At 39.8% G+C, this 26,636-nt stretch overlaps 7 protein-coding genes across 16 annotated transcripts; 3 read left to right on the forward strand and 4 right to left on the reverse strand.

Annotated features, from left to right (window-relative positions):
- Nucleotides 1-88: 88 nt before the first annotated feature.
- Nucleotides 89-2,776, reverse strand: LOC129593556 (pre-mRNA-splicing factor ISY1 homolog). Its single transcript, XM_055489931.1, has 9 exons — nt 2,649-2,776; nt 2,365-2,579; nt 2,253-2,275; nt 2,120-2,174; nt 1,949-2,057; nt 1,699-1,811; nt 1,067-1,333; nt 790-960; nt 89-553 (listed from the first exon to the last, which is right to left on the reverse strand). The coding sequence occupies exons 2-9, from the start codon at nt 2,365-2,367 to the stop codon at nt 443-445; spliced, it is 852 nt and encodes a 283-aa protein (XP_055345906.1). The 5' UTR covers nt 2,368-2,579; nt 2,649-2,776; the 3' UTR covers nt 89-442.
- A 363-nt stretch (nt 2,777-3,139) lies between these two features.
- Nucleotides 3,140-7,806, reverse strand: LOC129593525 (pleiotropic regulator 1-like). Of its 2 annotated transcripts, none has more exons than XM_055489885.1 (14): nt 7,576-7,806; nt 7,171-7,358; nt 6,714-6,832; nt 6,525-6,570; nt 5,487-5,565; nt 5,323-5,418; nt 5,037-5,129; nt 4,824-4,973; nt 4,605-4,706; nt 4,226-4,318; nt 4,016-4,134; nt 3,808-3,947; nt 3,497-3,690; nt 3,140-3,392 (listed from the first exon to the last, which is right to left on the reverse strand). In XM_055489885.1, exons 1-14 carry the CDS (start codon nt 7,576-7,578, stop codon nt 3,330-3,332), a joined length of 1,485 nt encoding a protein of 494 aa, XP_055345860.1. In that variant the 5' UTR covers nt 7,579-7,806; the 3' UTR covers nt 3,140-3,329. The 2 variants fall into 2 exon arrangements, with proteins under 2 accessions (XP_055345860.1, XP_055345861.1); XM_055489886.1 differs by lacking the exon at nt 7,576-7,806 and adding an exon at nt 7,475-7,575.
- Nucleotides 7,581-11,621, forward strand: LOC129593524 (myotubularin-related protein 9-like). Of its 2 annotated transcripts, none has more exons than XM_055489884.1 (9): nt 7,581-8,385; nt 8,460-8,777; nt 9,041-9,314; nt 9,467-9,800; nt 9,889-10,027; nt 10,092-10,246; nt 10,384-10,483; nt 10,607-10,734; nt 11,098-11,621. In XM_055489884.1, exons 1-9 carry the CDS (start codon nt 8,221-8,223, stop codon nt 11,198-11,200), a joined length of 1,716 nt encoding a protein of 571 aa, XP_055345859.1. In that variant the 5' UTR covers nt 7,581-8,220; the 3' UTR covers nt 11,201-11,621. The 2 variants fall into 2 exon arrangements, with proteins under 2 accessions (XP_055345859.1, XP_055345858.1); XM_055489883.1 differs by having other exon boundaries at nt 7,583-8,385; nt 9,032-9,314.
- A 424-nt stretch (nt 11,622-12,045) lies between these two features.
- On the forward strand, nt 12,046-14,549 carry LOC129593512 (ATP-dependent (S)-NAD(P)H-hydrate dehydratase-like). The gene is made up of 9 exons (XM_055489861.1): nt 12,046-12,483; nt 12,631-12,676; nt 12,754-12,842; nt 13,054-13,162; nt 13,239-13,289; nt 13,359-13,463; nt 13,666-13,786; nt 13,905-14,022; nt 14,084-14,549. The coding sequence occupies exons 1-9, from the start codon at nt 12,362-12,364 to the stop codon at nt 14,253-14,255; spliced, it is 933 nt and encodes a 310-aa protein (XP_055345836.1). The 5' UTR covers nt 12,046-12,361; the 3' UTR covers nt 14,256-14,549.
- Nucleotides 14,491-16,460, reverse strand: LOC129593511 (uncharacterized). The gene is made up of 3 exons (XM_055489860.1): nt 16,208-16,460; nt 15,594-16,146; nt 14,491-15,310 (listed from the first exon to the last, which is right to left on the reverse strand). The coding sequence occupies exons 1-3, from the start codon at nt 16,346-16,348 to the stop codon at nt 14,643-14,645; spliced, it is 1,362 nt and encodes a 453-aa protein (XP_055345835.1). The 5' UTR covers nt 16,349-16,460; the 3' UTR covers nt 14,491-14,642.
- A 396-nt stretch (nt 16,461-16,856) lies between these two features.
- Nucleotides 16,857-24,154, forward strand: LOC129593549 (uncharacterized). 7 transcript variants are annotated; one of them, XR_008691100.1, is made up of 15 exons: nt 16,857-16,974; nt 17,167-17,214; nt 17,436-17,563; nt 17,806-18,028; nt 18,371-18,432; nt 18,668-18,841; nt 19,079-19,204; nt 19,405-19,500; nt 19,607-19,681; nt 19,739-19,825; nt 19,906-19,977; nt 20,382-20,459; nt 20,546-20,863; nt 21,165-21,837; nt 22,238-22,315. XR_008691100.1 is itself a non-coding variant. In XM_055489920.1 (10 exons), exons 1-10 carry the CDS (start codon nt 21,136-21,138, stop codon nt 23,922-23,924), a joined length of 1,182 nt encoding a protein of 393 aa, XP_055345895.1. In that variant the 5' UTR covers nt 20,853-21,135; the 3' UTR covers nt 23,925-24,154. The 7 variants fall into 7 exon arrangements, 2 of the variants coding, with proteins under 2 accessions (XP_055345895.1, XP_055345896.1); XR_008691101.1 differs by lacking the exon at nt 22,238-22,315 and having other exon boundaries at nt 21,165-21,262; nt 21,767-21,805; XR_008691099.1 differs by having other exon boundaries at nt 20,546-21,837.
- Nucleotides 24,137-26,456, reverse strand: LOC129593550 (proton-coupled folate transporter-like). 2 transcript variants are annotated; one of them, XM_055489923.1, is made up of 6 exons: nt 26,384-26,456; nt 26,075-26,268; nt 25,790-25,827; nt 24,959-25,694; nt 24,777-24,895; nt 24,137-24,566 (listed from the first exon to the last, which is right to left on the reverse strand). In XM_055489923.1, exons 2-6 carry the CDS (start codon nt 26,235-26,237, stop codon nt 24,156-24,158), a joined length of 1,467 nt encoding a protein of 488 aa, XP_055345898.1. In that variant the 5' UTR covers nt 26,238-26,268; nt 26,384-26,456; the 3' UTR covers nt 24,137-24,155. The 2 variants fall into 2 exon arrangements, with proteins under 2 accessions (XP_055345898.1, XP_055345897.1); XM_055489922.1 differs by having other exon boundaries at nt 26,075-26,435.
- Nucleotides 26,457-26,636: the final 180 nt, after the last annotated feature.

The raw sequence follows: 26,636 nt of genomic DNA on the forward strand, positions 1-26,636 counted from the left end.
CGAGAATAGAAAGTGTTAGGTAATGCACAAATATTTTATCGTTTTTAGATGCTGTAATATATTTTTGTAGTTCTTCTTTATTAAAGCGCGTAATTATTTTACAATAAAACTAATATTTGAAAACATTCAGCGAAAAACCCGGTTCATCCAAATTTTGTATAATTCACAATCGAAAAGTGACGTTCAGAGGAATAACTATGCCCCATTCAGCAGCCGCACTCAGCAGCAACACTTTCAGTTCTCCCAGTACCGCATAAGGTTACAAAATTTACAGAGGATTATAAAACAATGAACAATCGTACTCAAGATCAGGAAGCCACGAAGAATTTCCAAATAAAACGCCTCTGTAGGGAGAAGGGCAGTGCAGTGATATTCACATACAAAAAGAAAGGTTTTTCCAAACACTGTCAGTCAGGAAACATATTACGACAGCCCAGTACTCCTAATTTAATCCAAGAAGTGCTTTGGCTTCTTCGCTTTGTTGCATAAGGGCTTGGCTGGCGTATTTTTCGAGAAGTTCCAGCTTTTTCCTCCTGACCAAAGCATCTTCCACCTACGCGAAAACAAAACAAAAGTTCATCCACAGGATTATTATCCTTTTATGTATAATAAAAGAATAAAAATGTGCTAATAAATTTGGTCTGCGCGATTACGGAAACGACAGGCTAAACCAAGCGTGGATGCAAAGCCTGTATGAGCGTCTCCATAACAGGTAGTAACGTAACATCCGCATCGCGTACTCTGCACGGGGTCTGCTAGTTAGATTAGATTTCACTCGAGTTTACATACATCTTGTTGAGAAGGCACATCCACGGTTACAAGGTGTCGACCCGACCCATCTTCAATTTCCATGACTTCGACCTCTTCCGGAGGAATATCTTCGACAGCCTCCGCTGCAGCCTTGTGATAAATATCTTCCTCCTCTTCGGTTTTATCGAGTTCACCGCCCGCTTTCTTTTCCTGTGATAAGAAAAATGAACTCTGTGGCTCATCCAGAGTATAAAAGGAATCAACCACCAAATAAAAGCATCGCATTTTGTAAGTAGTCACCATCAAACAAACCTACCCGCCATTCGGTGATCATCCTTAGTGCAGCATTCTTTTCCTCTTCTTGTTCAAGTGGAACAATTACTCCATCTTCTTCGTCACGGTAACCGAAATATTCGGCGTCGATGTGCTGCATCAGGTCACCGCGGGTCCTTCTAGGAGGTGGTTCAGGTTGCTTTTCAAACAATTCTCGAACTCCTGGGAGATCACGCGCTGCTCCAAAGTACTTGTAACCGTACTGTCCCGGTACTTCTTTACCATCTTCTGTCATCACCAGTGGAGCTCTCTAAGAAATCCCGAATATAGCTAACAAGCAACTTCATAAATAATAAAAAACGGAAAAAATAATCACAAGCCAGTAACATATTTCAGATTGGGCTCTGTCACTACAAACAGCTACTAACAAATTAATGAATTATGTTTAAAATTTTTACATGAGCACAACACCAACAAGAAGCGGTGTAGGAATGCTAGAGTAGAGCAGTAAATTATGCAAATACATAATGAAGTATAGGAGTATTTATAATTTGGTACACCAACATTTATCAGCAGTTCGAGGAAAACGGTAGGTAAAAAAAACTACCGCGATAAACTACTGTACCGCGAAATAAAAATCCACCGCGGATAAATTATTTTTCCAGCCACTCTTACCCGATAATCGCGACCTCCCAGCTCCAGAATTCTAACTTCCCAGTGTCGCTTTTCGCGTAGCAGTTTATTAATTTCATCGTTCAAATCCCTCAGCCGAAACTCCCCTAATCCGGCTGCAATACGCAGAAGCATTAAAAAAGCATTTAAACGCATTGTTAAAGCATTAAAAACCACCAATTTCAGGGACTTGTCGCCGCAGATGACGGTCGGCTACTCGTTATCAAAGTCGTCAATTTCATGTAATCCATACCGTTTTGAATTTGCTCCATTTTCTTGCTAATTTCCCGAATGATATCCACCCGAAAACGCTCTGCCTTCCGGACATCGCTGCACATGGACGCGAGGTAAGGCCGTCGTTCCTGTAAAGCAGCAGCAGCTTGCCGTAATTTCTCGAAACGCAAACATTTTTAGAAAAACCAACCCCAACTCCGCGAGCCTCATCCGTTTTCATTTTGTGCCATCTGGCCAACGCGGTCCTATTACCCAAAAACAAGTTAAGCTTCTTCTCCGAATCATACCAGTTAAAAACACTCGTTAACTGAACAGTAACTCACATGGCTTTCTCCGCATTGCGAGCCTACAAAACACGAATTTGGAACATACGAAACGGACAATAACAGGACCAATCAATGACTTGAAATACATATAAGGATACAGCGAGCCTACCATTCTTCGAGCTCCGCTCCGAAGAACTCCGAAACCCAGAACCGTGAAAAAATCACAAATTCAACACTAGTGATGCTGTCATGCACAAAAGGTGGTCATGCGATTCCGGATTCGAGCTTCTTGAATCTTGTGGCGAAAACGCGACAGGATCTCAAATCATTAAGGCTTCCCGCAGTTTATGGATAAAGATGGAATTTCTATCTGACATCCCCTAACTGTCACGGTGAGATTAATCACTTTAAAGTTAATGAAGTACAGTAATCGTAAGAACAGATTGTACATACCGTACTTAAACGCTTAAATTAATCCAAGAAAAAGAACTGAAAAAAGCAAATTCGTATTAAACTGCGTAACCGAAAACGGCGGAAAACTGAAAAAAAATTGTAAAAAGATCTTAAAAAATGCTCTAAAACTTCACTGCTAAATATCCTGTCCTACTCTAGGCGGGCGACATAATCGCAACGAGCTCTGAACTTCAAGCCGGAAGTAAGAACAACCACCCAGGCGGGTGCTCTTAGCTGTCGGCCGGCATCTCTTCATTATTATTAGTCCTCACCAATAACTCACCATACACCAGTGTTACAGTGCGCAGAATTTGCTTGCCGGCTACGTACAAGTACCTACTTGTTCCACCTCTTTTTGGTCGAGAAAACAAGCTAATCTACGTAGTAATCTTTTGTTCGTGAATATTCGTACAAATCCTTCTGAAGTTTTCTTTTTTCATAATATCTGTAGAGCACAAAGTGACAAGTATTTGTATCTGTCGACTACCGCACAAATCTAGTTTTTTTTGTTTAGTTTCACCAGTGCAGCAATACATCGTACGAGATCAAATACTACACCTTAACAAAACAACAAGTAGTACATCGCTAACAGAAACATTTAGTTAATGCAAAGCAACAACAAATAAAAAGATCGATTACACAGAAGAAAATACCCCAGATTATGTTCTTGATCACGTTCCATCAAAACTTTGCTGCGCCGCGAATGATATCGGGTTTCCAGCTGATCGGATGCGTTTCTTCGGTCTGCAACAATCAGAATATATAGTAAGGGGCAACAAAGGGTAAACCCATTCCCACAAATACGAGTGATAATTTATTTGTGGAACAAGATTCTGCTGTTAACTTACAGCACTCTCATCTTCTTTGTACACTTTTATTGTTTTGTCTGCTTCTCCAGTGAGCAATCGACTTCCACTGTGATCAAATCCACATACGAAAATGCCGGCTTCGCTTTCAATGGATCCGGGTTGGGGAAGGGTCTTATGCTTCTGGAAATTGTAACCCGTTCTCCAATCCCAGAAGTTCATTGTTCCGTTATCGGCTACAATGTAAACAACATTTTCCCCAATACTTCACCAATCATACTTCTATGCAACTCGACTCAAATCACCATTTCTAATCGCTTTCAAGAAAGAATTCGCCAGTATTCTATCCTTACCTGTGGACACAAGAACACCTTCTTCGTTGCAAGCCAGACTGTTGATGATGGCATTGTGACCACTCAAATTCTGAACAAACTTCCCATCAGGACAAAGCCATTCTTTAATATTATCGGCTGAAGCTGAGGCGAACATGTATCTGTAATCAAGTAGTAATGTTGATGTACACCAAGCGCACGCTAAGAAACAATTCTAATAATTACACACAATTTTGGATGCAACGTTAGAGCCCGCACACTCTTCTTATGGTGTGTCAAAGTGGCTTGCGTGCGTCCCATACGTAGATCCCAGAGTCGAACTGTACTATCATGACTGGATGTGATGACCTGAAAATATTGAAAAAATTTGCATAAATGCACACCATGCAAAATCAAGTGGATAAGAAACTTAAATTAACACTGTAGCACTAGCACCAACCTGGGGCTCCGCGGCTTGACAGCGGACATCGGATACCGTATTCGTGTGACCTGACAGTACATGAACTCCCGCCTTAGTTCTGATGTCCCAAACCTATAATTTAACGTGCTTGCATGAAAAGTTCTTCCACGCTAATCACGAACTGCATGCTAGATATCGTACTGATATTATACGGTACACACTATCTGCGGAGTGCCATACACCGATTTTGGTAACAATAATTAGAAAAACATGCAAAATGGTAATTTGCAAAACAAAATAAAAACAATCAAAATAACTAAATTCACGCAACGGGACTAGCGAAATGGCCAACTGCAACCGTTTTCTGAACGATTCCCAAATTCCTAATGAACAACAGTATCAGCGCGCAAAAACTTACCCTTGCTACTGAATCACGTCCGCAGGTAACGAATATATCAACAGTGGGATGTAAGGAAATAGCATATACAGCGCTCAGGTGGCCGTGGTAATGTCGTGTGACCTAGGTGTAACAGCAATCATACAAAGTGTTAACGATAAGCAAATATTTCGCCTACGTAATTATGACCAAACAAACGTCTCCCAACACCTTTAAAATACGCCTTTAGCTGATACCCACCTTGTTATACTCTAAATCCCAACATTTTACAGTTTTGTCTTCTCCACACGAAAACAAGTAAGGCATTCTGTTGCTAACTTCCAGTCCACGCACCGCACTAATATGACCCGTTAATGTCAACTTCAATTCCGCAGTAGCCAGGTCCCAAATCTATGGAATACGAAAAACTTAATTAAACTCAATACTCCTTATTTCAAAGCGCCAGCAACGAACTTTTATTAAACGATCCGCAGCACCAGTAGCGAACCACTGATTTTCTGGTTCAACTGTCAAGCAGCGTACCCATCCATAGTGGCCGGCAATTACCTATAATTCCAAAATTCGTTATCAAAACCTCGCAAAAGTAAGTTCGAACAATCTCTGCCATTTACTCAAACAATTAAAACAGAACCATAAACGCACCGAAAACAACTTTACTCGTAAGAGGCTCGGCTATGGCATTATCATAACTACATCGGCTATGGTATTATCATAACTAAAGCAGTATTAAATCGTTTACTCGAGTCAGTTTCCAAGGGGGATGCCACTTGGGCTTGGGCATCATAGGTCCACGATGGGATATGGCTACCTGTTGACCTTCCGAAGTAATGAGCGCCTAGAGGACAAAACTTTGCTTGCACTATACCATTATTAAAACTTAGCAAATAGGTAGTGAAATTTTACGGCTGTAACATGAGAGGAAGAATCGGCTACTCCTGACTTGACGGGCACCAGAGCCATAGCATCTCCGTCTCTTCCTTGCCTACAAAATAATCACGCTAGAGTATTTAGAATTTGGCGATAACAATGCTTTTAAATTCTACTAATTTCTTACCAATTATTTCTGATTAGTTTCTGGTTTGTGATTATTTCTGAATTCTGATTACTTTTCCGTAATAGACCACAAATAAAGGAATAATAATATACGCTAGTAACCCTTCAGAATTCCAGATTTAACGTATACTTCAGAAGATGTTCTTTATTACTTTTACGTCGCGACATAACAGTCATGAGTCGAATCACTACGGCCAGCATTACCCACTCAAGAATTAAAAAAATAACCAAAATCAGTATTATCAACAAGTTTATTCTTGTTGATACTTCATATACTAACAATACTTCATATACTAAATCAAAGTCTAAATGTATACTTCATACACTAACAAGCAAAGCTTATTTACATTTTTCGAAAGACGATCTGGGAAACAATTTCTGTAATGCTTGGCACAAATTTTTAACAAACAACGATGAATTACTCATAACACGGAAAACAGTTTTTCACTATAAAGAGAGCCCAATGGTAGGATGAATTTGCGACTATTCTGGAAAGGGACTTCCACTTGGTTCCAGAAAATCGTTTTACCTCTTTCGGTTTGTCAATAAGTTTTGTTCACTGATAATCAGAGACTAATCAAAATTTTTCCCGTATGTAAAAATTAAAATAAAGCAAAATACGAGGTAAGTGCGTCATAGTTAACGATTGGAGTCCAAAGCTGATTTCCACACAAACGACTTTTAAGGTTTCATTCCTTGCCTCAGATTACTTACGGAATAACAGAAATGAATTTACAAGGAACGGTCACCGAAAAGCGCCTACAGCCTAAGTACTAACAGCTATAGTACCAGAAGCAAACTACTTATACGCCAGTAATAAATATCGCGTCCCTGAAACATCAGCATCGACAAAATTTAAATTCAAACCGTTTTTCCCGTAATCCTAACCTGCTTTTCTCGAATGCAGACTGAGGAGGCGGCATGGCTCCGAACTCTACAAGAAAATAAATCTAATAATATGAACAGGCAAAACATTAAGGTTTCACCGGATTTACAAAAGCATGCCTCGAAAAGTTGTGCAGACCGGTACACACGAACAAAATTACCCTTAAAACTTTAAAATCATGCCAATTTTACCAAATTCTGATCCATCGTCCTTATCAGCAGCGATTCCTTTTTTCCTCTTTTCTTCATCAACAATGTCCTTGATATACCCAAGTTGATCCCGAGCTTTGATATTCATCAGTACTTGATCACTGCAACCAAAAGCGAAGCTTTTATTACTTATCTTTATTATCTCATTTATCTGGTTAATTTTTATGGCTTCGAGGCAACGAAACCGTGAATAATTTAAAAGCACGGTTGGTAAACTAAACAACAACAAAGCACTTGGTGATTAACGCGCTTGCACTGTGAATTTAGATAGGTTTTAAACTTAACTCACCCGGCGGAAACGGTTAAGGCTTAACCGTTAAGCATAACAGTTTTATTTTTTATTAACCAAAATATACATACGTCTTAAAGACGCGTGTAATGAAATACTCGTAGAAGACAAAGAATGCGTTCGACAGATTATTTAGCAAAAAAGACATACCAGCTCCGCAACGTTGAAGGGGGGCCAAAGTTTTCCGTGGCAAAACACTCGTGTGTACGTTTGAGACTCCGGAAAATCATGGAACTGAGAAGTCCTAGATTTGGATTCGGCTGATCACTTCCATTCTCACTACCCGATGTACCATCCACTGTTACAGGTTTCTCACTTTCATCCATGATCCAACTGTGCTGTTGATTACAAATTTATTACAAGCAAAAAATACCGTAGTAGAATACTATAGCAAAAGAATGCACGTGGCTTCAATAATCACAATTTACAAATTAGTTTTTCAGAAAAAACTCACTCGTGCAAAAACAGCAAAAAGAAAATAATAGCCTCAGTCTCCAGGAACCGCTTAACCAATCACTTTACGGTTTTACCAGTAAGTATGTTTTTAGGTTTTACCATCAGTGATCGTGCTCTGAGAAAGCGTACTATGCACACCCTCACGGTGCAGAAGAAGTGCAGCTAAGTCCCCACAACAGAAAGATTTTAAAAAGTAAGTTTTTTCAAAAGAATTTTAAAAAGAAACAAAACATTTTTTGATCAGTACTTCCAAGTTGCGGTTGTATGATATTCATATGTTTCTACGGTTTTACTGGTGAAACTTGTATTCAGGTCAAGATTTCGGGAAAAGTGTGATCGCTGGCCACAATAATTATGCGAGAGTTAAAAGTTATTAAAACATATTAATGCTCCTTGTACTTGTACGGTACAAGGGACATTTGTTGAGCGACTTTGCTTTAATATGCTAACAGCTTACAGCAGCTCCTTATCGTTGTTACACCATAATCGATCGAATACTAGATTTGTGTGAATTTCTGCAGTATGCAATCAGGTATGGACTTTTGAGTCTAGTTCATTGCATCCTTCTCCTACGCTGGGAATCTGGGGTTTTGCGACATTGATGAGACATTTTTGCCCCAAAAAATTGATTCTGGGGTTGCTTGTTGCATGATTGTTGTCGAGGTTTTGCGATCGTACTGTAATGATATTTACGAGTTGGCAGTGCGGCATTAATATCCTTAGCGTCGACCAAATCTTAACGACATGGAATTTTCGGATTTAATAAAGAGCCCTTACGTGGAGAGTGTTACTCTCCGGATTTTTCCTGACCGTCAAAGCATACGGGGACGATTATGTATTACGGGGCACCATATGATCATTTCCGCTCATGCGCCCGAGGTTGGGAAAACTCACGTTGCGGAAGTTTGGGTTAGTGGACTAGTTTTTGATGTAACACTGTTTCTCAACTGCAGTTGCGCATCGTTGAAAAGAATTTTTTGTAGATCCTGCACATGGGTGTAGATGTGAGCGAACGGCGTCCATATCCCGCAGGAAATGGCGGAAGTTTACTGGTGAAATGCAAGGATCTGAAGGTGTATCAGCTGGATATCCCGGGCCAGCTGGATTTTATGAATGTGGCCTCTTCGGTGGAAAAATTGTCCCACATCGCAGACATTTATAACTTCTATCCTTTCTTCTTTCGACCGATGTTTGAGATCCTTGAAGATGGATGGACGGCGTTTCCCCTGGAAAGCGAGTTTGCTAAATGGACCCTTGGCAGTGATGAATGGAGGATTTCTTTTATTAATAGAGATTTTGAGGTTCGTTCCCTAAAAGAAAATAATCTACTTGATAATAACCGCGCCATTTTGTGGAGATATTTTTGCGCGGCGACAGAAGAGAAAGTCCGTCGCTAAAAATTGTTTTGAGACTTAAGAAATTGGAAAGAATTATTCACAACATTTTGGCGTTTAATTCCAGTTGAAATTAAGTCTGCGTTCCATTTATGAACTTTGTTGGATCTTTCCTGTGTTATATTTCATTCATATGCGTCTACAGACTGTACACTTAACAGTTTTGCCAGAGCTATCCAACTTTGGTGGTGGTGCCGAAGTCCGTGAAAGACGAAGTCATAGCTGGATCCGCAATGTTTCGCGAAGGCGGCCGATTCCCCGTTTTGTCGTATCTCCACGAGAACAAAGCAGCAATGTTACGGTCCGGGCAGCCTCTCGTAGGTCCTGGAAATCGTCGAAGCAAAGAAGACGAGCAACTGTTATTAGCCACAATACGCAGTGGTAAACGAGCGTTTGTCTTCGATACGCGATCGGTAGTGACGGCTGGCGCAGCCAAAAATAAAGGTAGTTTCATGATTTTCATCGCTTTCTACCAGAGATGTCTTTTGTTTGCGTAAAGTTTGATTGCACAATTAGTTTGTCACGGGTATTTTCCTGTTTAAAGGTGATCTGATTAAGTGAATGTTCGCTTAGTTCAGTTAGTTGTACTATTGCAGGTGGAGGCTACGAACTGGAAGTGTATTATTCACAATGGCGGCGAATACATCATTCCCTAGAAAACTGGTCTTCGCTGCATACATCCTTATCCAAATTAGTGGATGCTTGCGCCGATCGCAATCTGAGTGTGGATAAATGGTTGTCCCGGTTAGAAAGTAGCGGCTGGCTGAACACAGTGGGAGAAGTCCTGCATGGAGCCTGCGTAGTTGCACAGTGTCTGCATAACGAGTGTGCTACAGTTTTGGTTCATGGAGCGGAAGGCATGGATTTGACGCTCTGTATTACATCGCTGGTCCAGATAATTCTTGATTCAGATACGCGGACTATACGAGGGTGTGAAAATTGCTTATCAAAGAAATAGTGATGTAAACGGTATAATGGGAGAATGGATTTGGAGACATAATTTCCATCTTTATTTCAGATTTGAGGCACTGGTTGAACGAGAGTGGCTGCAAGCGGGCCATCCGTTTGGATCTCGGTGGGAACGCTCAGCGTTTGGTCAAAGGCGAAGTAAACATGAAGCACCTACCTTTTTGCTGTTTCTGGATTGTGTACGGCAGGTGTGCACGGGATAGTTCGTAATCTAATTTGCATTTTGATTTACAGCCGCATTTGTTTTTTCAGCTGCACAATCAGTACACTAGCTCATTCCAGTTCACTCCAAACTTTCTGAAATTTCTGTTCGAGAACGCTTGTGCATCAGAGTACGGAACGTTTTTATGTAACAATTCTCACAAGCGACACGTTATGGATCTTCGGAAAAAGACGATATCTTTATGGTAAGTACTAAGTATAGCTTCATGTTGGTGTTGTCTGGTTTTTGTCTATGAGCTTTGTGCTCCACTTCGGTCTGAATTTTACTGTTCATGTTATTCATTTATTTTTGTTGTCTTTTGAGTAGTTCTTCTCGTTTCAGGTCTTACGTGAATCATCCTAAAGTTTTGGCCAGTTTTCTTAATCCGGTGTATGAGCCCAACCATGGATGTCTATGGCCTTCCATCGCTCCCATGAGTCTGGTATGTCGAAGGCCTTTAGATTGCCCACAGACCTAGTGCGTCGAGGACGGTGTTTTTGACCTTCTGGGTTGATGGGAAGTTGGGACGGAAACTTTCCTAAGTTCAGCTTTTATGCTTTTATAGATATTGTGGAGGGAGTTGTACCTGCATTCGTTCCAAGACATTTCTGCAGAGATCGATGACTGGAATGTGGCTGCTGCGGCCAAAGCTCGCGATGATGAACTTCGTGACAAAGTTATCCGTCTACGAAAGTAAGTGTAACATAATGTCCGTTATTTTGATTCTGTAAGGTAGTGGTTTGGGCACAGGTTTGGAATTTTTCGAGTTTGACACCAAGCATTTTATTCCCTACAGTATTTGAGTTATAATTACGTCTTTATTGATAATTACGTATTCTGTTGAGGATAGCATTCCTAATATTTGAATAATAATTTCGTCATTCCGAGGTTTTGGCTTGGATAAATTTTACGACATATTATTGTAACAATCGCTGATTTAGTTGTTAAAATGAATGGTTAGTTCACATTTGCTCGAGATTTCCTGCACTTGTGATTGTTGGTTACTTTGTTAACTATTCGAAAAGTTACCGCACTAATTAACATGTTCTTGAACAGAGAAATGTTGGCTTTGGAGCGGGAGCTGGTTATGAATGGTCTCTGCAGTCCAAATTTGGTGGATGATTTTGCCAAGATCTCTATCGAAAATGCCGAGAAATAACTCTTTTGTGAAGCATCATTATCGTTTGACTCGTTAGTAACGTAACATAACATTATGCACCGTACTGCGTACTCTGTGCATTCCACAATCAACGGTGATTGTCTACAGTATGTACCGTACATCCGTGCATGAGTGGAGTAAAAAAATATTTTTACGCTAGTATGTGTGTATGTTTTCTTCTTTTTCTATAATATACTGTTTTTTTAAAACTTTTTTGATTTTGTTTCCTTCATCGTACTAGTCATTCCAATTTCCGGTGGTTGCGTACACAATTTAGTAGCTCATTTATTTAACGCCCGAGCTGTGCTTAGTGGTGATTTCTTTTGATCTTTTGAACTTTTGAGGTCGGCAGATCAACAATGCCAGAACTACCACTGCCTGGCTAAGTCATGTTGATGTTTTACACATTAAAGCCGAATACTACCGGAGAAGAATTGCGCAGTAATTGCGCAGTACAGTTGTGATAAAATTATTCCGATTCCTTACGAAAACGCTACGTACTATTCCTTACGATTCGACCAAATTACAAACTCGTAACGACATCAAATTTTGCTGTGTTTTTATTTCCTCTTAAAAAACTTGTTTCGAGTTGTGCGGTTCTACGAAAAACTACGTAGCATTACCTGATACCTCGCTTTTCTGTTCGAACTTCCCTCGGTATTCCGGGAATACGACGTTTTGGTTGAGCTTCCTGATTATGTCTGGGACGGCTGGCCTGGAAGCGAAACAATGCGTTGGTCGAGTTCACGCTGCAACCGCCCGGAGAATGCCTCGCCTTGGTAGTTCGTGTGCTGCGGTGTGCAGGAAATTCCCATAATGGTTTTCCGCTTTTTAGAAATTGTGATTTTAATATAAACTTTATTTTTTGTTTCTTCTAATAGCCACAGTAATTTTATTGTACACTTACAGTAGGGGTACGGATTTGTTTTCCGCGTTTCCACTTAACTGATTGCAACGATCAGTTTTATTAGACTTGCTGCACTTGCAATAACTCTTTTAGTTTATAGTGTTGTGTGTCTTGTATCTGTATTCTGTACTTCAAGTTTTACGGTGTAGATTTAGAAAGTGGAAGAGCTTGATTCCTTGATTGCTATTATCTGTGAGTTTTGTACTTTTGTGTAATTGATGCATTAAGAATCGATTAAGATTCCTTCTATCGCAATGGGTTCCAAAATTGACGACTCCCAGTTGATGGGTATGGTTGCCGAATTATTCCCAGCTTTGGATCGTCAAAAGCATAAAGGAGAGGCCGGACGAGTTGGAGTTATCGGTGGTTCCGAAGTGTATGCTAGTACATGTAATTTATCAGTGATTTTAATTTTTAGTACGTATGTTATCCAATTTAGTAGCTTGGTATTTCTTGCGTATGCTTGAAGCTTGTATCTGTACCATGGGGTTTCTTTGATCGAAAGATTGAAATATTTTGACAGGTATACTGGAGCGCCCTTCTTCTCTGCGATCACAACTATGAGAGTGGTACGCTATTTGGGCACTTAGTGTATACGGTTTTGAGCTTTGTGGAAGACGGACTATTGTGGACTGTTTTTCTTCAGGGCTGTGATCAGACGCATGTTTTCTGCGCGAAGGACGCCGCTATTCCCATAAAGAGCTACAGTCCCGATTTAATAGTGCATCCAACGCTGTACGTAAGTGTCCCTTTATTTTAACTGCTGTTGTTTATATTTTTTCCACTGCATTTTTAAACAGAGTATATGTTTAACTCTTATGTCATTATTAAGATTTTGGAAAAAATTGTTTTTGCGAATTGCCTGGTTTGTAGTGGTTTTAATCGCTTGCAAATTGATATAGACAGCCTGCATGATATGCCATTGGCCCATTGCTATTTATTTTAGGGATGGAAAAAACGCTGAAAAGGATGTTTCTGAATTATATGAACGATTAAATGTCTTAATTGTTGGACCGGGATTGGGACGGACCGATTCAACTATGCAGATAACCGAAGTACAGATTTCCCTTTTTTTCAAACGGGAGATACATTTTTCTTTATCTTCCTTGCAAAACAGGTGTTTTGTTGTAGCGCTTAATTGGAAAAGCCAAAGAAAAGGAGCTTCCCATTGTTGTCGACGCTGTTAGTAAACGTTGCATGCCTGTACGTATTAAAGTTGAATGGATCTTTCCATTTTGGAATTTCCCTTAGGATGGATTGTGGTTAATCAATCAGAAGCCAGATGTTATAAAAGGTTATTCGAAAGCGATTCTGACTCCTAACGTTATGGAAGCGAAGCGACTATGGAAAGCAATGGTATTTTTACATTTAATTTTGAAAATTGATTTGGTACTCTGCACACCTTTACTCAAATGATGTTATATAGGATCTTGAACATAACGCGCATGAAATATTATTGGCGTGTCGATAAAAAATATTAGCGGCAGGCGGTTGGCGAGTTGGCCTGTCGGTTGTGAGTTTTTTAAAGTCTGTTTGACCTGGTTCTTTTTTTACAAAGGAATTTCCGGAAGATTCTTGGACGCCCAACGGCGAAAATGTGAAAAAATTGTCACAGGCCATGGGAAATGTGGCCATCGTTGTCAAAGGATCTACGGACACAATTAGCGATGGCATTAATAGTGCGTGTTGCTGCACGTAACTTTTGATTTATTTATCTGTATCATGGTTTTTGCATGAGGCATAGTTTAATAAAATCTTGTTTACTATAATAAACGGCATCGGTTGTTTTGGAAACAGGTCTGGAATCTGGCGCTGAGTTCGGTTTAAAACGTTGTGGTGGACAAGGCGACATAATGACGGGAGCACTTGGCACCTTTTTGATTTGGGCGAACCAGGCCAAAAAGGATGGGAAGAAGTGAGGAAGCTGTGAATTCTGCTTAAACAGCTTTGTCTGGAATATCCTCGTTGTCTTTTAGTCAGTTAATCCAGGCTTTGGGACCACTGTGTTGCGCGGCTTATGCCGCGAGTATTCTGACGCGACGCTGCTCCAAGCTGGCTTTCGAAGATTTGGGAAGATCAATGATAGCTTCAGACATGCTGGCAAAAATTCCTGCAGTTGTCAAAGAACTTCAGAACTGCAAGAAATAGTTGACGAGTGGAACAATGTTCATGTGATCCTGCGTTTTGTGTAGAGTTCACACTTTTTTGTCGGCTCATTTGTGTTTGTGTTAAACCGATTTTGCACATACAGATTTGCTAACTTTGTTTTGATTTGTTAGTGTTGTGAATTCATGGCTGTGGCGGTTTTCAGCTTGTCCTTAAGGTGATCGCTTAACATTAACAGTGAAGGTGGGTTGCCGTTCACTGTTTGTTCGTCTTCACTAGCCTTGCGCTTTTATTGAATTTGCAGTCATGTAGTTGATTATAATGAGATGCAACAGCAATGCAGCCGAATTCGCGATTAACCAAGCTCTAGGTAACCAAACTGTTTCATTGTCGACAGAAGCCTCCACGAAATGAAACACATTTAGGAAATCATTTTTCCGGACTCTTGTCCGACTTAGGCACTTGAATTAAAGGCATTATCGAAGCGGAAACTTCGGATAACTCATCCAAAACCTCTTTATCCAACGAATCATGCAAGATCGGGATATGTGCCATAAGGCCAAGACAAGAAGCCACGCAAACGTAACTAACATCTAAAACTGCATCCAGACATCCACTAGGAAGATGGTTGTCTTCATCGGCTGTCCATTCGGTGAGACAGTCTGCAAGATTACCCAGCTGTTCCCCAGCCAAACGGTAATTGGTAACGAGATCAAAAGCCGAACTGCCGACGGGATCTTTCAGCCGCGTCTCCACTTCCCTGATGACTTTATCACGCGGTTTCCGGGCTGTTCCATTTCGCGGCAGATCGGTAGAGTCCGCGCGCTCCGCAGCCAGAATGGTACTAATTTTCGTAGCGATCTTTCTCCATCGTGTTTTTTCATCCACATCCAAGTTCATCCACCGTGTACCCAGCATTCTGGAAAAATTGGCGAATGTTCCTCCCGGCATCTCGCGTATCACACTGGGACGCTCAGCGCGACAGAAAGCCAAATATGCCGTAATCTGCTTCTTCTTCCGCATGACATCCAACAAACCAGGGGGCAATTCCACATCCAAGTCGGCGTTTTTGGACTTACGTTTATTGATTCTCGGTACTACAAGAGCAAAAAAACCAATCGTACCATCAAGTTAACAGCTAAATCAGCATTTTGACGGGCGTTTTCGAATAAGGAAAAGCAAAAGAAAGTTTCTGCTGAATGAGGAATCTCACATGGCGCATGCAAAATAAATTGTGACAACATTCAAACTCAAAAGCCCTGAGCTTATTAAGAAATGAGCTATCGCAACGTGTTAAAGAAAAACTCAACAAAATTATACAAGACTATTTAGGAAACCGAAGCAAAAACAAAAGCAAAATGATTTTTACTGTTTACACACCTTTGAGTTTCTTGTTTCCATTTTCCAATTTTATCCGCTTTCTCCCCCGGCTCTTCTTCTCCGCCACAGGTGTTTCATAACTGTTCGGTACGATATCTACTGGCCCATCACCATTGGTGACAGGCGACTGCGTCGTTGCAACTTCTGCACCTGATTCTTTCTGTTTCTGCTCAATTATCCGATGGATCAACGACTTCTCTTTCTCGGTATCAGACTCTGCAGTGGGCTGCGAGACATGAGAAACATCGACGACAGAATCAGTCGTCGGAGTTGAGACATCCATCTCCGTCTCCGTCACCGAAGGAACTAAAATACTGTCCATGATGGAGGACTGCTGCAGTACGGGATCATCAGCCAAATCATCCTCCAGATCAGAACGGGCCTGACGCTCCAGTTGAGCCATCATCTGCTCCGATTCTTCAGGGGTGAGTTGGTCGGGGGACACAATCATATCGGCTGCGGATTCCTCAAATTTAGGCGTAACTGGGGTGCTCGGTGTCCCTTTCACCGCAGGTCGCCCCCGCCGTTTTCCCGTATTACCGTGAGGTTTATTCTGTAAATACCTATGGCTTTACAAAGCAGATGACTATCTATGGCTTAACAGTACACTATACCCGCGTGGGCTTCGCTGATGCGCTGGGGGAAGCAGGAATTGTTCGTCGTTTTCCTTCATTGTCGATGATTTCCATGCCCGCGAACTTGGATGGAATTTTCACCTGTCTCCCAGATCTTGACGTTTTTTCAGAAGAATCCATCCTTGATAACTTATTGATAAAACTGGAAACTACTAAATACTGAAAGCTAGCCGAAAAGCTATTCAGTTTTGGAAAACAGAATGGTAAAAAAAACAAACTGTCGTAAAAACTAACCTGGTTCAACAAAGTGAATGCTAATCAGATTTGGTGGAGTCGTAAAACACAAGCGGGCCAAGCCGTTTGCTGGGCCTGAAGTAAGTAATCTCCACATGCAGGCGGGATCTTACGGAGTCTCGAGTATCTATGGCGAACGCCGCAAACCCGCTTGGAATAGCATCGAGCAGAGCGAGCCAAATTTACTGCTTTAGCGGACAACGGTACTTCTTGTGACCTTTAGCCTCTCAGATGAAGCATATGAATGATCCCATAAATAGCTGTTAGTCCAAAATACGCAAGTTATAGATCGAAAACATCGAACGCTGTTTTAATCGAACTGTTTAATGGTTTCGGTAGGACACAGCGATCGCTATCGTTTTGTTGGTGGCGTTAACACGTACGTATCAAGATACAATACTAGAAGGTCTAGAACTGAGTAGTATAAACTTGATATAATATGCGGAATTGTGGAAGTAGCAGCATTTCTTGGACAACAGCACAGCAGTTAGCACTTTTAGAAAGAAAAAAGTGTAAAGATATTTAATTAGACGGTGGTTCATTACCGGACATTGCCTAAATTGCTTTCGATACTGATTTCCGGGTCACGATCGATCTGACATAATATTTGTTAAAACTAATGTAAACTGGACAGTATAACTTATTTTATTATTACGACATGCATTTTTTTATTGTTAAGTTAACATTCTTCTATACTTTTGCAGTACTTTTCACTGCTATTGGCGCGTACGATGGAGACAACTTTTTCTTTCGTAAGTGAAGTACTAGTAATCGACCTTATTGTTAGTTAACGAATACAGCCAGCTTTTGATTATTTTTTTAGCATTGCTTTAATCATAATATTACTGAATTAATTGGTTAGTAATATTGTGTTTTAATTTATAGTTTCTAGTCTAGCTATTACTGAACGGAATGTGCTACAATTTTTTGTTTCTGCATTATCTTTGTGCCACTTCTACGGGCATCTTTACAGCAACTCCGGGTCATGTAACAAAAATCAAGAGAACCGCACAAAAAATCATGGCAGTTATCAGATTAAAACAAGAAAGCTGCAACTCGCGAGAGCCGGTAAATGGACACTCTGGAATTCCGAGCGCTGAGGTCAGTTTCATAATTTATGTAATTATTATTGTTTGCTTACAGTACAACAACAGATACAGATACATACCTCACACAGTTTTGTTTCACAAGAAACGCGCGCTAATAATAGATAGATAATATAAGGTACGCTAATGCATAGTTAGCAACTTTTTACTGAAATTTGCACTTGTACTGTAATTGTGTGTAACGTGGATGTGACAAGCATTCTATCTATCCAAATATTTTGTATATTACTATAGTAGCAACACAATGACGATCCCGAAGTCACACACTGGACTGCAAATGACATAATAAATTCAACAAACAGCTCTGCAGAGACTGTCTTTTTGGAAGACTTTTCAATTGGTACTACTAACAGCTCGATCCGTTTGCAAGAAGACTGGATTATCAGAAGTAGCGAAGCCGTTCTTCCAAACGAAACTGAGAGATGTTATGAAGTTTTGAATTCCTCTATAACATTTTCAGGTAATAATACATGGAAAATTGCATCATATGTACTGTACTAGTACTGCAACTGTCCTGTTGGGTCGATTCTCGTTTACTTTTATAATAAATTTGGTAATAACAAGACGGTAAAGTTACCTACCCCGGTAAACTATTAAAGTCCATTTTAAGTGACCTGTAGTCCTGTAGGGTAGAGTACGATTTACACGAATGCAGGTACGTACTATGTGCCTGAGCACAATATAATTGTAAATTACAATTGCTGAGTACACACAGTGACACAGTAATTAATTTATGCATTTCTAAAAAAATGTGACAACTTCAAATTCAATATTATATTACCTACAACGACTACAAGTATAGCTGTGGACGGCCATCCAGTTCAGACATACAGCATCTGCCACAAGCATCCCGGGCGTGAAAATGTAAGTAACGAGATTAACGTAAGTATAATTCAGGATATGCAAAAATTTTCCTTTATTGTGAGAAATTTCGTTTAAAAATTTTAGACAGAAAACTGAAAACAGGTACATATAGTTGCAATTCTACACTATCGAAAAAATTGCTATACAGAGTGTATCCAATTTGTGGTAATTCATGCAAATTCACAAATTTTAAACAGTGTACTTTGTACTTTGTATGTATACGTAATTCTTTTAGGACACTTCCTTTGCTAATGGAACTTCAAGTAATTGGACAAAAATGGAGAATAATGAAGAATTTTCTGGAATTGTGGTTCTCAATTCAAACAAATGCAGCCAGCACGATATTGTCGCAGAAATTCGAGATATTTTACTACGCGCCATTGGCCATCCAGCTGCACTGAACAGTTCGGTCAGTAACTGCAAATGTACCAAATATAGTATTACGTGTACTCGCAGATGTGTAGCTGAAATGCACAGCACTGGTATTTGGTTTATTATTCAAAAAGCTAAAAACTTTCAATGTGGGGTTAAATGGTAATTATTGCTTTCCGATAAATATGCCGGGACATAATTATTACCGACATCGATGCAACATTACCGTATAATAAAACCAATGTACGAAACTATATCGGCAGTTGAACGTTAGCATGTCAGATATTTGGGAGAAGTTGTTGGAGAGATTGCTTCCCAAGCACAACAGCACTACCTAGTTGGTCAATTCGATACAGAAAAGAATCATTCTGTGTTCTTTCTCGAGGAAAATGCCAAAGAGGTAACTGACGTGAATATGTTTCTCTATTAACTATGTGAAAGGGGAACTGTACTACAAATTTACGTTAGCTTGCGATATTGTGACTCGTTCGAATTGTTTTGCGCTCATAATTATAAAAACTGAATAACAATTGACTTTGTACAGATAATGCAGGCCTCAGAGTCGGCTACAGATATATCCTTACTGCAAATGTTTTTTAGCTAAAAACCCGCCTTGTGACAGCATTGGGGATGGCGTTAGGAAATCTTTCGATTTCATTAACAAGTGTCAGCGATAATTTTCAGAATGATAAAGAGGTGAGCATAATTCTGCAATTGTTTATTCACTTCGGAAAAATCGCTACAACAATCTTAACTAGACGCAGCGCACAATACAGCATCGTAACTGTGCAAAATTTCACAGGTTTGGAATGATTTCGAAAAGGGCATTCAAGATGCATTCGTTTTGAATAAGTCCCTCAACGAATCGTTATACACGGTACAGAATATATTGTAAAGAACGGTACGTCATATACAGCATCGTTTTTTCTCTAAGGCTCATATTGTCGCCACACAAATTCGCCTACAAAAAATGGCTACAGAAAATTCATGCCGCTTAAATAACGTGCTGCAAGAACAAGAGGTACCTTATTTTTCTTAGGTGCACAGACGTTGCAGGAGTTTATCCCAGCCAATAACGCGTGTTAACATTATATTTTTTAGTTTCTCGAAGCTATGGGTAAAGCCATAATTACGGTCTTGCAAGCCGGCGAGGAAAGCCATAGTGAAGAACAGGTAATTACCTACACATACGTACTAAGTCTCATATAAAGGCGCGAATAAGTAATTAGTATACTAAGTGGCTTAAAAACGGAGAATTATATGACTTTCGCTCGACTCTTAATATAGGCATTTGCTACTTAAAAGTAATTGTTGTTGTTTGTTTTTTTCAGTCTTAAAATTGCTGTGTGTACGGTAGCATTGTTGACTTACAGTGGATCTATGCAACTACGTAATTATTGAATAAAATTATATTTTGAATTGTTGTAATATTATTGTACGTGTACATACTGCATATAAAGAGTGATGACCTTTAGTTTTCTGCCCTATCAACAAGCTAGAAAAGCGCACACCAACAACATGCAGGTTATTGCGAAAATTTTTATAATCCTCTTTACACTTTTATTTGCATGTTGCAGATCTTTCGATTATTGTCACACTGGATAACATCGTACGTAAAAATTGCTTTAATCGTGGGTGACGTCTACGATCCATTAGTGAGTATTATTAATACATCTACATTTTTGGATAACTGTTAGTTTGAAAAAAATAATGAAATTTGTTTGTCTTTGCATTAATACAGCTCGACGAGGATATCGTGAAAGTGGCTAATGATACTGCCAGAATTGTGCAACACTCGGTCTTCCGCATCACTTCTCGCAAAATTCTTAATGAACCAAAAACGCTTGAGTTGGAAAATGCCAGCCGACTTTACGCAAAAAACCTACTGACCGGCAGAGTTATCAATTTGTCGATTCTGACGTTGCTTCACATTTCGCCGTCAGTAATTGGCTACTGGAACAAGGAGAGCTTTTCAGAGTCTCTTCCTTCGGATTGGTTAGCACTTACTGACCCAAACTTGAACAAATTGGCAGAACTACAAACCCCAACGTAATTCGCAGTAAGATTCGTGCATGAACTGCCTTGGAACACTCTATCAGGCTATACATCGCTTTTTTGCAAACTTTTGACACGCTTTGAATTTAGTGTTTCTATATTGCTGGCAATACGTAAATTTTTACTGATAAAATGCAAAGTCACAAACAAAGTTTACAGGCAGTTTGTTAAATTACACAGACGGCAACGCTTGTGACCTTTATTAGTGCATCCCACTGGAAAGCAGTTGGAGGCTAGCACAATCTAATTTTATTTGGCAAGTTTGCCTTAACTAAAATGCAATTAGCTGGGTTGAATTATTCCAGTTACTTTTTGGTCGCTATTACCCGGTTGGCGGTAATCATTCTAATCGGTGGACTTTTTCGGGAAGTACACACTGTTGGCTGGTCTGACAGATACAACGGTAAGTTTATTTTAGCTGTGAGTTTCACAGAGTGCCTTATATCATGAACTTGACTTTAAACAGTCCTATCTGTAATAAAAACGAGTCCCACAGGTAAAAACAAAATAAATATCACCTCACAATTTGGACGAATGAGTGCGGTAGGTCTACGAGTCCTACCACCTCCTACCTAAACATACTGTATTACTGTATTAAATTTTCTGTTTTATATAAATAACTACATACTCTAATGTTCTTATGAATAGCTGTGTAAGTGCTAATTTTTTTGACATCGAGGAACAGCACTGATTTTGATCAAGCAGCTCTTACAAAAGCAAATTGTTAAATCAACTTGTTAATATAGTACTTCGTTTTTGGATTGCAAAGACAAAAGCGTACAGCGAAGTGTTGCTATAGAGTACAGCTATGTACAGTGATTTTGAAGCTATAAACAGGCAGATAAAAAGTTCATACATTTAAAAAAATGTAATTTATACTGTAATATTATTGCTTCCTTCTTTGCAGTTGATCCCAGAAGGTCAGCACTGGTATGGACTACTGGTCACAATATTTCTGTAGTCGTCTGCCCAGCTGATGTACGCATACTTTATTGCAGAGGCATACTTCCTAAGTAGCTGGTCATTAAAGTGGTTAAATGATAATTTGCATTTTGCACAGCTATAATTATACTGTACAATACTTACATGTTCTTGCATGTTAAAACTATTGTACCAGTAAAACTAAAACTAGGAATAAATTATAAATCATATTATCATGCCGGCCATAGGTTCATATAATCTTTATTTTATTCGGCATCCGCCAGCACATGTGTCAATACGCGAGCGCACATCTACACTAACTGAAATAATTAAACATAATTTATTTCATATAATTGAGTAAATCAAGACGTGCTATATTTCTCGAATACAGGATACTTCTGCTTACATCTTTATTGAACACTGATGTTGTCTTACGTAGTGATGTTTTCGGTTACAGGCCAGTACTTCCACTGCCGCAACAAGCGATCAAGATGATGGCGCACGAACTGCGAGGGACTACAACATCGCCTTTGACCTTTCTCCCGAGGTTGTTTCAGATATCGATAAAGAACGCGAGCACAGACGGCGTGAAGAAAGAGTGAAAGCGGTTCTAGATGGAGTAATTGGAGACATCCGAATAATTAATCAAGATGTAAGAACATTCGTTTCTTGCAAAACCATAGCTTTGCGGGTAAAATGTATCAGCCGCAATGACAATTGTAAATTCTGTTGAATTAGAGAGCTCGACTACTGGGTGAGCTAATTGGAGAAGTTGTAAGCAAATGTTTGAAAGAAATGGGTGCTTCGGAGAGTGCTCCTGATATCACACTGGAATCATCTGTAAGTGACGTTCATAAATCTTTAGTTTTGTTCTAAGCACTTAGCTTTGTGGACTAGCTTATATAAGAATGGTGGTTTTCGTAGTTTATCGATGGAATGGTACTTCCATTAGGAGGGGCAGTTGCTCGGCTATTTCTGGAACGACCCCCTCCAGTCGAAAATGTAGCCGAGGTATGCTGCTGCATCACTTGACGATTAATAACAAGAAGTATTTGTGATTTACGTAATGTTAAATATCTGTTATTTGCTGAAATATTAAAAGCCTTTTATAAATGGCTTGCTCATTTTGCGTTGCAGCGCCACCTTGACTTCGACTTGGGAGCGAATACATTTATGAAGATCAATTCCTTGCAAAACGTATCGCTTGTACGTTGCCGGCACATATTAAATTATTTACATTTACTTATTAAAGTACCAAAACAGGCAAAAATGCTGAAGGCAACTGCTAGTCAAATGAGTAGCAATGTAAGCTATATCTACTGTACCTGTAGGTACGTTCCATTATTGCTGAAGTACACTGGGAAGCTTTGGCTCGATACGGGATGAAGCTGTTGGGCAACTCTTTAACCAGGGAAGAGGTTTGTCTAAGCGGTTGGGTTGTACTTGTACAGTTGTACATAATCAAAAGTTCAAAACGTCCGCCATTGGGTTTTGGCACTACGATTCCTTTTGTAGTACCTGGATGCCGTTGGATTTGGTTTAGGGTTGACGATGTCCCTTACTCACCATCTTAATGGAACCGTACTACTTCAAGATGTAAGAATGGGATTCTTTTTCATTTTCGTTTCCTAATTTAAGATTGTTATATCGGTTTTAAATATTGAGATCTTCTGTCATCCGACGCTGTAAATCCATTGTTTTTAACTTTAGGTGTCTACAACAGCAAAAAAGTATGTGGCCAATTTCTTGAAGGCATATTTGCTGATGAGTAACCAATATTACAGCTTCGTGAGTAATTTACTTTTCGGCATCCGCTTGTACCGTACGTTGTAAGTCAACTTAAAAAATTTCCTCGACAGATGGATCACTCAATAGCTTGGCTGGCAGACGATATTGCAGCTTATGCCTCCGAAGATGTGCTACGGATTCGGGATACTTCCGCAGCTTCCGAAGTACGCCAAGAGTGGAACAAGTACGCAGCGGAAGCGAACAAAGGCTTGCGAAGTCTGCGGCTTATTAGCTTATCGCTCCTTTTATCTTACCGAAATGTTCCCACCGAAGTAAAATTTCAACCGGCGGATACGTTGATTCAAATAGTGCCCCCTTCCTGGATGGCCATAAAATATTTACTGCCGGCAGTCTAAGCGTCTATACAAAATAAACTGTTTCGGGTGCAAAAATATATACATTTTATAAGTTAAAGGTGACATCTTCTGCTGTAGACTGCTACAGTAAATCAAACAAGAATTGTGGTCGTTGTACTTTTGTTTTCATTTTTTTAAAAGGTAAATTTTCTGCCTGCCGCAAGTTTCATTTTGGTTTGTAATTAAAGGTCACAATTGTCGTGTCATATTGCTCATGATCAACATCCTTTATCAGCTGGTTGAGACGTTATTTCTTCTCGCACTAACGTGGACGTATGCCATTGCCGTTAAGGAAACACCCATAAAAATTGCCATAACAATAAAAACAAACCCAGGCCACCATGCTGCAGTCTGGCTGAAAATATTCATAAATATCAGTGCAGTAACTATTGCGCTAACTGCCTGAGTAGAACCGACAATGGCCATTAGTTTTCCAATTTCCCCTTTGGCGATTAATCCTAAAATTATGGAACGGATCGAAACCAGAATCAAAGGCCGAAATAATCCCAGAATAAGAGATATGTATAACATCCAAGACTTCGTGGACAGTGCGTAAGAAATAAAAGCTCCAACACAGGATGTGGCGCTCACAATTCCAAGTGTCGTGTCTCGCAGTTTAAGCTTTTCCTTGAATATCGGTACCTGTAAAATCGGCAAAGAAGCGTGCTCCAGGTTACACAGAAGTAGAAGATAAATTATTGCCCACAGTCCATCGTATGGCTATGTACTGTATCAAAGTGTATTCAACGTAAAGTATTAAAATGTGAGCACGGTACTAGTCTACCCGGCAAAACGTTAACAGCCCATATGTTTAGACTTTAGGTGGGCTGACGTTAAACAACAAAAATTTACCGTTACTACTAAAAACGCCGCAGTGGACAATCCTTGAGTCGTTGCGAACGCGCCGTATTTCTGGATAGTCCACCCCAGTGGCTGAAATTCCACAAAAAGCTGCAGTATGGCAGCTTCGCCTACGACATTCAGAAGAATTGTCGATGTGTTACAAAACGTATGTGCCGAAAGTTTTTTCTTACTGTCTAAACAAATAGTTGCTGTTGCATACGCGATGACCATCATTAGAATGTACCGGCGACCGTTTCCAAATCTCTCCTGCCGCAAAACCGCCCAGTTGGCTTGAACACTTTTGATATCGAACAAATTGCTTAGCTTCAGTTTTTCGGACGTTTCAGCCGCAAATATCGGTAAATCTTGAACAGTTACGACGATATAAATAACCGAAACAATTTGAATAACAGTAAACAGATAAAACGGTGCGGCGAAGCCAAAATCCTGAGATACCATCGATGTCCCGATTAACCGTCCCAAACTATCGCCCACCGTAGTGGAGCCGCCGACCAGAAGGATGACCAACGCCCGCGTTTCTTCGGTTGTATGGTCGCCAACATAGCTGTAGATGGTTATGTAATATATCACCCATCCGCCGAAAGCTGACTGAAAGGCAGCACAAAATAACAAATAACCCGGGTGTGTATCGATGTACGAGAGAATAATGGCGGTTATTCCACACAAAAACAATCCGAAAAATAACGTCAGTAAAGGTGTTTTTCGTCCAAAACGATCGCTCCATGATCCAACAAACAAAGAGAAAATAAAACAAGGAACGTTAGCAATTAAACTGGCGTAAAACACGTAGTTCGAAGTTGTGCTTTGAACGTCATTCGCTGGTCCGGAGTGGTTAAATATGCTCAAATCTTCCTGTCCCACAGTATCGCAAAAATTGGCAGGATAAGCTTGTAATACTCGACATACCTAGTAGAACCACATAGTGCGTACTGTGGTTGCCGACGTTTGTGGCTGATTTGAATTTAAAATGTGTTTGTTACGTTATGAAATCCCCAACTTACTCTGTCTTTGAGCAACTCCACGAAAATTGGTTGATATACTAAAGAAATTTGAAGACATTTTTACTCAAAATCGATTGAACAGGATCGGATGCAAACGTATTACCTACTCATATACAACCCATAAATACAATAATTAAGCATTAGAACCTTGTGGTCTACGAGTACAAGTATTACCCTATAAAAGAATTTTACATTTTCAGAATTATATGTCTTATCTAATGTAAGTCATAAACTGCTGTGACAATGTATTGTTAGTGCGCCTTTCTCGATGTGCCGCATATGTACCTCCATATGAAATTCCAAAAAGTAGACCTATAGGAGTAGTATGCACTCCTTTGTGCTTCACAATGGATAATAGCGTTGACAATGGCTTGCTCCATGCCGACGATCCACGTCTGCCATTACCATTCACACTTTCATTCGCTGATTCCAAAGTAAAGTAGCCCATGCCATTTTCAGCTTTGCCATCATCAAAATCGCTGCTTTTATCCATAGAAAAATTAGTTGCAAAAATAATTTTTTACCAGAAATTTCGTTAATTTATAAAATAGCCACATAAAAACTACCAAAGTATAAACGATGTGTAATACTTACCGTCAAAGTGACCGGAACCTCATTGGTTTTGGCTAAGAAAATGAATAATTATCTTTCGTAAATCAGAATTAGATTAAAGTGTCACAGATAACTTTTAGGTGTATAGTTTTATGAAATTTATCACTTGCCGAAGTGCTTGATAGCGCACGAAATGCTTATCGAAATCTTTCGCTCGCAGTTTTGATAAAATACCTGTACGGTACGTAAACGGTAAACCATGCCTACTGCCACTGGGGATGGTTCAAAGATTTAC

Source organism: Paramacrobiotus metropolitanus, unplaced genomic scaffold (assembly GCF_019649055.1).
Source record: "Paramacrobiotus metropolitanus isolate TYO unplaced genomic scaffold, Prichtersi_v1.0 Parri_scaffold0000062, whole genome shotgun sequence".
NCBI classification, from domain to species: Eukaryota; Metazoa; Tardigrada; class Eutardigrada; order Parachela; family Macrobiotidae; genus Paramacrobiotus; species Paramacrobiotus metropolitanus.

Coding starts and splice junctions, on each gene's coding strand:
- LOC129593525 (XM_055489885.1), bottom strand. Junction 5,566..6,524: donor TCTGCATTCGAGAAAAGCAG/GTTAGGATTACG, acceptor ATTATTTTGTAG/GCAAGGAAGAGACGGAGATG. Junction 4,707..4,823: donor GGGATTTAGAGTATAACAAG/GTGGGTATCAGC, acceptor TGTTACACCTAG/GTCACACGACATTACCACGG.
- LOC129593512 (XM_055489861.1), top strand. CDS start 12,362: ATGGGTTCCAAAATTGACGACTCCCAGTTGATGGGTATGGTTGCCGAA. Junction 13,290..13,358: donor TTCCCATTGTTGTCGACGCT/GTTAGTAAACGT, acceptor AATTTCCCTTAG/GATGGATTGTGGTTAATCAA. Junction 13,787..13,904: donor AATTAGCGATGGCATTAATA/GTGCGTGTTGCT, acceptor TTTTGGAAACAG/GTCTGGAATCTGGCGCTGAG.
- LOC129593550 (XM_055489922.1), bottom strand. CDS start 26,282: ATGGATAAAAGCAGCGATTTTGATGATGGCAAAGCTGAAAATGGCATG. Junction 25,695..25,789: donor TGGAGTTGCTCAAAGACAGA/GTAAGTTGGGGA, acceptor TGGTTCTACTAG/GTATGTCGAGTATTACAAGC. Junction 24,896..24,958: donor AGCAACTATTTGTTTAGACA/GTAAGAAAAAAC, acceptor TGAATGTCGTAG/GCGAAGCTGCCATACTGCAG.
- LOC129593524 (XM_055489883.1), top strand. CDS start 8,221: ATGGAATTTTCGGATTTAATAAAGAGCCCTTACGTGGAGAGTGTTACT. Junction 8,778..9,031: donor TTATTAATAGAGATTTTGAG/GTTCGTTCCCTA, acceptor TACACTTAACAG/TTTTGCCAGAGCTATCCAAC. Junction 9,801..9,888: donor GATACGCGGACTATACGAGG/GTGTGAAAATTG, acceptor TCTTTATTTCAG/ATTTGAGGCACTGGTTGAAC.
- LOC129593556 (XM_055489931.1), bottom strand. Junction 1,334..1,698: donor TGGGAGGTCGCGATTATCGG/GTAAGAGTGGCT, acceptor GGGATTTCTTAG/AGAGCTCCACTGGTGATGAC. Junction 554..789: donor ATGTGCCTTCTCAACAAGAT/GTATGTAAACTC, acceptor GTTTTCGCGTAG/GTGGAAGATGCTTTGGTCAG.
- LOC129593511 (XM_055489860.1), bottom strand. CDS start 16,348: ATGGATTCTTCTGAAAAAACGTCAAGATCTGGGAGACAGGTGAAAATT. Junction 16,147..16,207: donor CATCAGCGAAGCCCACGCGG/GTATAGTGTACT, acceptor AGGTATTTACAG/AATAAACCTCACGGTAATAC. Junction 15,311..15,593: donor TGGAAACAAGAAACTCAAAG/GTGTGTAAACAG, acceptor TTGCTCTTGTAG/TACCGAGAATCAATAAACGT.
- LOC129593549 (XM_055489920.1), top strand. CDS start 21,136: ATGCAATTAGCTGGGTTGAATTATTCCAGTTACTTTTTGGTCGCTATT. Junction 23,199..23,295: donor ACTCTTTAACCAGGGAAGAG/GTTTGTCTAAGC, acceptor TTCCTTTTGTAG/TACCTGGATGCCGTTGGATT. Junction 23,569..23,639: donor GTAACCAATATTACAGCTTC/GTGAGTAATTTA, acceptor TTTCCTCGACAG/ATGGATCACTCAATAGCTTG.